Raw genomic sequence first — 10,858 nt, forward strand, 5'->3', positions numbered from 1 at the left:
TATATGATCTCTAGGTAATATCTCTTATAGTATTCGAATTGTACTAATTTTGTATGAATGTGGAGCAAATTGAGAGTTAGAAGGTGTATTTGAAAAACTCATATTCTGTTAGGGGAATGTTGCTTAAGTTGAGTATGATAAATCATATTTTGTGAGTTATATCCCCATATGAAAATTGTGAGGTTGTTGAAGTCTTTTAGATTTCGGAAATTTCTTTTTCTGCCCGTTTCGGGATCCATAACTAATCTTTGTTATGAGAGAATTTACGTCTATGGGGATATTTTGTACGAAACATATATTATTTTCATTAACAAAATGAGTTTAAAAATAAGATGTGGAGAAGTAGCTCAATATTGGTCTCTATTTATAGACAAAAAAAATATCAGATGTTGGTGTTTTTTTTATAAAAAAATTACCGTAGATATGGAAGATGCAAAAATTTGTAACGTTATTAATTCAATGTAATTATAGCCATTAAATTAATGAAATATGGAGTCGTTAGATTTCTGCCATGCAGCATATGTGGACTCACTGAAGGATTCCTATCCTCCCACCATGTGCCACATGGACAATGATTTACCTTTTTTTTTTGTTTGTTCATTTTAGATTTTTTTTTTTTTTTGAAAGAGAATTTGTTCATTTTAGATTGTTGCAATGATCCTATCAATGTTTTCTTTTCCTCCTTTTTTCTCTCTTATTTCTTATTATTTTTAATACCTTCTCTCCTCATTATCTATTTTTTATATCAATTAATGGCCATACTCTTAAGAATACTAAATTAGACAAGTGCAAAAGTAAGTTATGAGTTGTACAAAGTTTTATTTGCCTTTCATTTTGTTCCCCTTTCTTCTAAGACAAAATTCTTAAACATGTCTATTTGATCAAATTGGTATTTAATTTTTACCGTGAGAGGAATTAGTCATAAATTTATAATTTTTTTTTTGAAAAAATCATAATTCATACTTAATGGCTTATAAAGTTGATCATGAATATGATTATCTATTCAAGATAGTCTTAATTGGAGATTCAGGTGTTGGCAAATCCAATATTCTATCAAGGTTTACCAGAAATGAGTTTTGCTTAGAATCCAAATCTACCATCGGTGTTGAATTTGCAACTAGAACGTTACAGGTGAGTTCATTAAAATATAAATATGATGACCATAAATTCGAATCATAAATCTCGTATAATAATAGTGATCATCAAAATTAATTCTTATAAATTATAGCTATTTTGTACAATGATAACTTATGTTCCATTTAACTTGAATTTGCTGACTTATTATAAATTTTCGAGACATTTCTCAATTTTTTTTTTATTCTTCATGCAGATAAATAAAAGCTAAAACTAAGTTTTGGCACAAAACTTAGTTTTAACTTTTATTTATCTTCATAAAGAATAAAAAAAGTTGAGAAATGTCTCAAAAATTTATAAGAACCAACCATAGATGTTGTTGGGAGCACTATGTCAACATCGATTACGGTGCTTCCGATGATTGCGTGGACAAACACGGTGGTGTAGAGGAAGCATTATTGTGTGTTACACTGCGAAGAACTATTTTTATTCTTTAGGAAAAAACTCAATTACTCCCTTTGTTCCAAAATATAGTTCCCATTTCCATTTTGGGTGTCTCAAAATATAGTTCCTATTTCCATATTTAGTTCCACTTTTTTCCGTAATTTGCCTAGAAAAATCGTGTCCCATCATTTATTTGCTTCTTGAATTTTGTTTTTTCCTTTGTTTATTCAACCAAAATGTTACAATTAATGCCCTTTCACCAATTATCTCCATTCTCTCTCCTAAAATCATCTTAACATTTATTTAAATAAACAAAAAATTTTTACTATCCCAACTTGCATAAATTACCGTGAAAAAAGGGAAATGGGAACTATATTTTGGGACGGAGGGAGTATTACTTTTTTTTATTTTTTATAAGTCTTAACTATGAATTACTCCCTCCGTTTCACAATATAAGGCACGCACGATGTTCGAGGTTGAACTTTGACCGTTAATTACTCTCAATTTATGTTGATATAAAATTTTAAAAAATATTATTATTATAGTATTTTTGAAGACGAATCCAACGATATAATTTTTATAATTTTTACTTATCGTATTTAAGAGATATTTGTGGTCAAAGCAAATTTTCGTAAAGCGTGAATGCCTTATATTTTGAAACAGAGGGAGTATTCATTATAGGTCCCACATTTACTATCTTGTGATTTTCATGTGTTATCAGTGGCGTATCCAGGAATTACAGGATGGGGGTACGGATAAGAAAAAATAAAATAAAATAAAATACAATACTTGAGTTGATTTACGACTAAAAATTCAAATAAAATCAAACTACAATGCCAATATCAATTAATGATTCAAATTGCAACTAATTTAAAACGACAAAAATACATAAATTTCAAAGAAATAAAAATTACAAGTTGTTGTAACCTAAGGGAACACTCAAGAAGGGGGGGTTGAATTGAGTGACGAAATCTAATCGATTTTCACAAAAATCCTTTCACAGCTCAGTGCCAGGCTCTGAGCTGAACACTCGAAAATTGCTATTTTGCGTTTTTGCGAATAATAAACTTAAAAGATATTAGATTTGACACAAGATATAACGTGGTTCAATCTCACCTCTGAGATCTACGTCCACAAGAAACAAAAACTCTTTTATTTCTTTGAATCCTATAATATCAAACTCTTGATACAATACGATTCCCCTCACTACTAACCCTAGTAATGACTCCCCCAACACTTAACTCTAAGTGTTGGCACTCTTAATAATGTAAAAGTTACAAGAAAGAACGATCCTCAATGATGTGCTTCTTAGTCAAGCAAATAGAGGACAATTACAATTATGAAATAGTAACTTAAACCTAACCGCTCAGTGCTATGCTCAGTGCCAAGGAAATAGTTTTCAGCTTTTTACTTAGACTCGATTTTCTCTCTGAAAATTGAGATCTAAAAGTGAATTATGAATCCCTTTTATAGAGTATGGACTGGACAATATCCTTCCAAGGATATCTTCAATTTCCTTAATTCAAGGGATTTAATTCTCTTTTAGAAAATCAATCTTTATCTTTTCTTTCTTTATCTTTATTCTTAAAAAGATATGTTTTCCATAACAGATTTTCTATTCAACTCAAAAATATTTTCCAAAACAAATCTGATTTTATGAAACCTTTACAAACACGTTTTGGAAAATCTGGTTTTATTAAAAAAATCTTTTTAAACAACGTTTTAAGAAACGTGATTTTTGTAAAATCTTTTTCCTTAAAACACGTTTTTATAAAATTCTGTTTTATAAAAAATCTTTCTTTTGAAAACACGTTTTTATAAAAACTTGTTTTCTAAAATCTTTCTTAAAAACACGTTTTTATCAAAAACTGATTTTTATAAAATCTTTTTAAAAACTTTTTTTATTAAAATCCGGTTTTTATCAAAAACTTATTTTCCTAATCCCTTTTGATTTCTGATTTAGAAAACTTATTTCCTTTTTATATAGAAATATAATTTTAAATAATTATTTATTTCTTAACTCAAGAAAATAATAATTATATAATATATATATCTATATTGAGCACATTGCATATTACAATAGCATATTACATTTGAATCTAAAGTTACTATTCTAAGAAATTATAAACTAAACTTCATTCTTGATTCTTCTTGATTCTTCTTTTCTCAAAGTCTTCGTTTATCAATTTCTTTCTTCATGCATCTGTTGCAACTGTTACATACTTTCATGCTAAACATATTATATTAATTTTCATCATCAAAACATAACATGTGCATAAAACATAACATGTACATGCACAACAAATTCCCCCTTTTTGATGATGACAAACCATAATATAATATTGTTAAATAAACATTTGTTCCCCCTTAAAGTATGCATATTGACTTTTGTTCCCCCTCAAACAATGCATGGATTGATTATTACCCTTTTAGAATCTATCCGTACATCAGATTAATAGCTTCAATTATTCACTTGTCCCACATGCTCATTTATATTCAATTCACATTAGCTCAACCTAGGATATCATCAAGACACAAAGTCAATATTATATACCTTCTTTTCCCCCTTTTGTCATTCTCAAAAAGTACATAAAGACAAAAAAATCATTCACACAATCAGAAGAGTTTAAAATAATCCAATAGCTCAACTAATTAAGCTAGTGATGCTGGTGCTACAACCAACACCAATTCACAATCTCCAAAATAATCCAAAAAACATCCAAAAAGCATCAAAACAGTTTAACAAAAACCGACATGTTTTCAAAAACTACAAGGCATAGACAAAATTACATAGTAGGACTAGGATAAAAGAAAGTTTTATGGTGTAGATGCTGCAGTTGTTTCTTCATGTCATGAACTTCTTCCACCACCATTAAGCACCCCACACTAATAGTGGCGTTGTCAACCCTAACAAAAAGGCCATGTTTGGTATGGTAATTCCAAAAATCCACTAGAAGGGACCTCCAAAACTTGAGCCAATTCAGTGACAGTTAAAGTAATCACAACATCATTAACAACAGTGGATAAAACCAAATCATCACTTACCACCAAATTCTCATAAAATTGTTTAACCTCAGATTCATAAATTCCATCGTTATAACCCAGCAATTTAATCCATCCTTGAGTTCTCAATTCATCCAACAAAAACTTAAAGGCCGGTCATTTTAACCGAGTAGTCGGAAGAACACGTCCAGTCAGAATCTTGACCGGAGAAGTTTTCGGTCTCTTAGAAGGAGATTGGGGCTTACCGGAATTCGCACCTTTTCGTATGCGAGAGGAGGAGGCATCAGAAGTCGTAGCAGCGGAAGTAGTCGGAGAAGGCGGTGGGCGACAAGAAGAAGTCGTTGGCGCTGTGTTCAGGGACAATCTTGTGGTGGGTTTGTACTGGGCCGGAATGTTTGTCGGAGGGGTTTTCTTGGACGGTTTTTTCGTGGCCGGTATCTTTTTGTGGGAGTGTTCTGGGCCTCTTTTTTTTTTTTTTTTTTTGGCTGAGAATTTCGAAGCAAAGGTTTTGATGCGTTTGACGGGTTTTGAGAGATTTAGGGGAAGGGCCGGTTAATGTGTTTAGGTTTAAGTCCATTATGCCCTTTTAATGCCTTGCATATAATTTTTAAAATGAATTTTGAAAACTATTTTTTGAAAAAGTTTTATAATTTTGACAAAGCAACATCAATGGATATTTTAGAAAACATGATACTTTTGGAATTTTTCATAGAATTTTTCTAGAGCAACTTAGGTGTCAGTTATCAGGACAGCATCAATAGCCTTTTCAGGAGTCTTGGATTAAATCAAAAATCTGACTTAGTGTAGATAGAATCTTTCGAACTCTTAAGCATGTAAAGGGGGCAAATAAGCACACAAATCAACTAAGTACTAGAAATCAATCCCAAAGCTAATCTAAGTTTTTCAAATCTTTCACGAGCAAGTGGTTTAGTGAAAATATCAGCTATTTGGTCTTCAGTACAAATAAATTCAAGGGCTTCCTTTTCCTACATGATTACTTGTTTGTTTTAGGAACCCATATTTGCTTGGGTCCCTTTTTCTTACGTTGAGCATCTAGTATGTCTTTTCTAACCCAGATTTGAGTAACGTGTTTGACATTCTTTGCAATTCGATTTTTCTTTTTGTTGCAGTCGTCAATTAGGTGTCCATTATTTCCACAGAAGTTGCAAATAAGATATTCAGGAAGTCCAACATATTTTCTTTTTCGAAAGTCTCTTTCGAAGGGTCTGGCACTGAGCCTGGCACTGAGTCGCTGGTCAGAATATCCTAATCCAGTTTTGTTCATGTTGTTTGTGGTGCAAGTTAAGTAATTTAGAGCATTCATCCCATTAGTCCATTTTTCGTGCATCTTTCGAGCAATAGAAAGTTGTGATTCCAAAAATCAACTGAGGTATTTAAATCACTACTTCTTTTTCGGGAAGTCTCTAAGTCTCTTTTAACTTTATCCAACTCTTCTCTTATATTTGCATCACTAGGCAGCATTAGTGGAACAATTCTAGATTGTTGTCTTGAGTTCTTAAGATCATTCAACTCGTGATTTAATTTTTCAATTTGTTCCTCAAGACTAGATTTTTCAGCTTGGAACTCAGTGACTGGCACTGAGTTATTTACGAGATTATCAACTAGAGTCTTTTCTTGTTTTAGTGTGTTTATCTCTAAGTCTTTCTCGTCAATCCTTTTCATCAGAGTTTTATTTTCTTTAAGTAATTCCTTATATTCTGTTTCTAATCCAATTTTTAGCCTAGTCAAATTTTTTATTTCCTTTTCATGTTATCAAAATTATCATTCATGTTTTGACAATCATCAATTACGTTTTCAAGCAATATGACAAGCTTACTTTTGGAAAGAAGATGAATTGAAGGTTTTATAAAGAAGTTAGACTTACCTCACTGTCTTCTTCCTCTTCAAGAGGGTTCGAACTTTTAGCCATCAAGCATAGATGTGAGTCGTCATGGCTCAGTGCCGTCTTCAGAGTTGTCTGTACAGCATTCAGCAATAATTTGCTTCGTGGCTCTGAGCGTGGCACTGATCTTCGTCAGAATCCGAGTCTCCCCAGACTGCTGCGATCATGGCTTTCTTGTACTCCTTCTTAGACTGCTCTCGTTTTTCTCTAGGCTTTTCTTCATCCCACAGAGGGCATTCTTTAATCCTGTGATCATACTCACCACACTTGAAACAACCAGAGTTAGTAGCACTTTTCTTAGGGTTAGAAGTAGTGCCTTTACCTTTGAAGTTTCCACTTCTCCTGAAGTTGTTGCTCCTGTTCTCTTTAAAAATTTTGAAACTTTGTAGTTAGAGACGCTACTTCTTCATCACTTTCACTATCATCCGTTTCTACTTCAGTTTTTAAGGCCAACCCTTTATTCTTTGGTTCATTTGATTTAGATCTAAAACAAGTTCATGGGTCATTAAAGAACCAATTAGTTGTTCTAGTGAGAGTTTTGTTAGATCTTAGCCTCTTGAATAGCAGGATTTTGGGAAGCCATTTATTAGTCAAACTTCTTAACACTTTTCTAACTAAATCTTCAGAAGAATAGATTTTTCCTAAGATCTTAGTTCATTAGTTATTAGTGTAATCTGGTAAACATATCTTTAATAGATTCTCCTTATTCATTGTGAACAATTCATATTCTGGACTAGTAAATCTATCCTAGACTGTTTTACCTCGTTTGTACCTTCATGGGCCAATTCCAATGTGTCCCAAATTTCCTTAGCAGTGGTGCACGCCGAGATTCTTGAATATTCATCAGGTCCAATTCCAGATTGGAGAATACTCATAGCTTTGAAATTCTTTTCGCCTTTCCATAGTCAACAGAATTGTACTCATCTTCCTCCTTGTCGATCAGGTTTCCTTCATCATCTTTGTTTTGAATAGGAAGAGGTCCAGTCTTTATGATTCTCCAGCATTGAAAGTCAGAACCTTGAATGTAGATCCTCATCCTAGTCTTCCACCATCCATAATCTTTCCCTTGAAAATTGGACACTTGGAATACTTGTCACGAAAGTCATCTTGTTGTTCATGATTTCTATTCTCTAGATGTGAGTCTTACGAGAATAGCCTGCTCTGATACCACTTGTTGTAACCTAAGGGAACATTCAAGAAGGGGGGGTTGAATTGAGTGACGAATCTAATCGTTTTCCGCAAAAATCCTTTCACAGCTCAGTGCCAGGCTCTGAGCTGAACACTCGAAAATTGCATTTTGCGTTTTTGCGAATAATAAACTTAAAAGATATTAGATTTGACACAAGATATAACGTGGTTCAATCTCACCTCTGAGATCTACGTCCACAAGAAACAAAAACTCTTTTATTTCTTTGAATCCTATAATATCAAACTCTTGATACAATACGATTCCCCTCACTACTAACCCTAGTAATGACTCCCCAACACTTAACTCTAAGTGTTGGCACTCTTAATAATGTAAAATTACAAAAGAAGAACGATCCTCAATGATGTGCTTCTTAGTCAAGCAAATAGAGGACAATTACAATTATGAAATAGTAACTTAAACCTAACGCTCAGTGCTATGCTCAGTGCCAAGGAAATAGTTTTCAGCTTTTTACTTAGACTCGATTTTCTCTCTGAAAACTTGAGATCTAAAAGTGAATTATGAATCCCTTTTATAGAGTATGGACTGGACGAATATCCTTCCAAGGATATCTTCCAATTTCCTTAATTCAAGGGATTTAATTCTCTTTTAGAAAATCAATCTTTATCTTTTTCTTCTTTATCTTTATTCTTAAAAAGATATGTTTTCCATAACAGATTTTCTATTCAACTCAAAAGATATTTTCCAAAACAAAATCTGATTTTATGAAACCCTTTACAAACACGTTTTGGAAAATCTGGTTTTATAAAAAAATCTTTTTAAACAACGTTTTAAGGAAACGTGATTTTTGTAAAATCTTTTTTCCTTAAAACACGTTTTTATAAAATTCTGTTTTTATAAAAAATCTTTTCTTTGAAAACACGTTTTTATAAAAACTTGTTTTCTGAAAATCTTTTCTTAGAAAACACGTTTTTATCAAAAACTGATTTTTATAAAAATCTTTTTCAAAAACTTGTTTTATTAAAATCCGGTTTTTATCAAAAACTTATTTTCCTAATCCCTTTTGATTTCTGATTTAGAGAACTTATTTCCTTTTTATATAGAAATATAATATTAACATAATTATTTATTTCCTTAACTCTAAGAAAATAATAATTATACTAATATCATATAATCTATATTTCGACACATAGCATATCACCAAGTTTGAGCATATTACATTTTAATCTAAAGTTACTATTCTAAGAAATTATAAACTAAAACTTCATTCTTGATTCTTCTTTGATTCTTCTTTTCTTCAAAGTCTTCGTTTATCAATTTCTTTCTTCATGCATCTGTTGCAACTGTTACATACTTTCATGCTACAACATATTATATTAATTTTCATCATCAAAACATAACATGTGCATAAAACATAACATGTACATGCACAACACAAGTGCATCCACTTCTCTTCCAAAAAGATTTTAAACTTTTGGTTGTCATCTTCCAAATCTAGAACAAGTAAAGATATTATTAGATATTAATGCAAAAATTCCAACCTCCATTCAACATCCAAATCTAGATATTAAGTAAACATATATATTCTCTTAAAATCTGGGTACTCAGTGTCCACTTTTTCATTAATTTGTCCAAGCTGTGACAATGTGACCTCTCCTAACCCACCGGGCAGGCGGCCACCACAACTCCAACCTCCATTCAACATCCACCCTTTAATTTCTTACTTTTCAGTTTTCACCACCAAAAAACACACAACCACCCAGAAAAAAAAACATGCGAGTTTCAGCGGTGAAAATCCGAGCTTCTCGGCTAAAACTGATCTTGATAACCATCTTCACCATCTCCAAAATGAAACGTTATACAGAGAAGCCCAGAGGAGAGAGAAAGGAACGCGTGAGTAGCGTCTGTTAGTATTGGCAGCGTTTTTTTTTTTTGTTTTTTTTTTGCTTTTATTTCCTTCAATATTTTTTTTTGAAAATGGGGGTACAGCTGTACCCACTGTACCCCCTGTAGATCCGCCACTGTGTGTTATACACAAACAACATTTGTTACACGAAAACTTATATCTAACACATCTAACTGTTAAATGTTTATCATCCCTCAAGTCTGGATACGTGAAAAGTATCGTTAAAATTAAAGGTCTAACTAGTTAAAGTGCAGGTAGAAGGGAAAGTGGTAAAAGCACAAATTTGGGACACAGCAGGACAAGAAAGGTACAGAGCCATAACAAGTGCATATTACAGGGGAGCTGTAGGAGCCCTGTTAGTGTACGACATAACCAAAAGGCAAAGCTTTGACAACGTCCTTCGATGGCTCCATGAGTTACGTGACCATGCGGATTCAAACATTGTGATCATGTTAGTCGGAAATAAGTCCGATCTTAAGCATCTGAGGTGCGTTCCTGAAATAGAAGGACAAGTCTTAGCGGAGAAAGAAGGACTTGTTTTTCTTGAAACTTCAGCCTTAGACTCTACAAATGTTGAGAAGGCTTTTCAAACCATTCTCTTAGACATTTACCAAATTGTTAGCAAGAAAGCATTAGCTGCTCAACAAGCTGCTGCTTCTTTGCCTCAAGGCACCACAATTAGTGTTGGGAATAATGTCAACAACAATTTTAACAAGAAGCCATGTTGCTCTAATTAATATGTAAATGTTGTATCAACTTTTTCTTGTTTATGTTTTTTGTTTTTCACCTCTTGTTAAAGAGTTTTTTCAAGAGGGTTTGTTGAGTGAACATTGTTGTAAGGTAAGCAATGGAGAGGAACTTTATTAGCACCACATTTTTTTCAAAAAAAAAAAATAGTAGTGTTGTTGATAGTGATCAAATGTAAAGGGTAAGAATTAATGTATTTATTGTGAAGCAATTTGTCAATTGACTTGTCGTTTTCTTTTGTATATAGGGGGGAGAAAATTGTGTTAAAATATAATTTTGAGAATATGATATCCATGATAATACTATGTATGTATTATTCTCTTATCTTATCTATCATTATTATATATTACTATTGTCGTTTTGCAATATATACATCATTCCTGTATAATACACAAATCAAGGATGATGAGAGAGAGTTATCATTGCATTTTAAACTCGTGTGATTATGTTTTAAAGTAGGGGATGTATTGTGAAACATTTACAACAGAAAACGATGCATGTATTGTGAAATATCTAAAAGAGGAAAATAAGGTATATATTGTAAAACAGAGATAGTATATGTGTATTTCAGCTAAGTTGTTTGGAAACATGATAAACATATGGAAAAATCCTTAAAGGATGATAGCCTCATAGG

The 10,858-nt window shown here is 32.3% G+C and overlaps 1 protein-coding gene across 2 annotated transcripts; it reads left to right on the forward strand.

The window, feature by feature from the left end:
* Window positions 1–498: 498 nt before the first annotated feature.
* On the forward strand, window positions 499–10,507 carry LOC104904921 (ras-related protein Rab2BV). Of its 2 annotated transcripts, none has more exons than XM_010693343.4 (2): window positions 499–1,131; window positions 9,732–10,507. In XM_010693343.4, exons 1-2 carry the CDS (start codon window positions 967–969, stop codon window positions 10,212–10,214), a joined length of 648 nt encoding a protein of 215 aa, XP_010691645.1. In that variant the 5' UTR covers window positions 499–966; the 3' UTR covers window positions 10,215–10,507. The 2 variants fall into 2 exon arrangements, with proteins under 2 accessions (XP_010691645.1, XP_019103775.1); XM_019248230.3 differs by lacking the exon at window positions 499–1,131 and adding an exon at window positions 8,715–9,464.
* Window positions 10,508–10,858: the final 351 nt, after the last annotated feature.

Source organism: Beta vulgaris, chromosome 2 (genome assembly GCF_026745355.1).
Source record: "Beta vulgaris subsp. vulgaris cultivar EL10 chromosome 2, EL10.2, whole genome shotgun sequence".
NCBI classification, from domain to species: Eukaryota; Viridiplantae; Streptophyta; class Magnoliopsida; order Caryophyllales; family Amaranthaceae; genus Beta; species Beta vulgaris.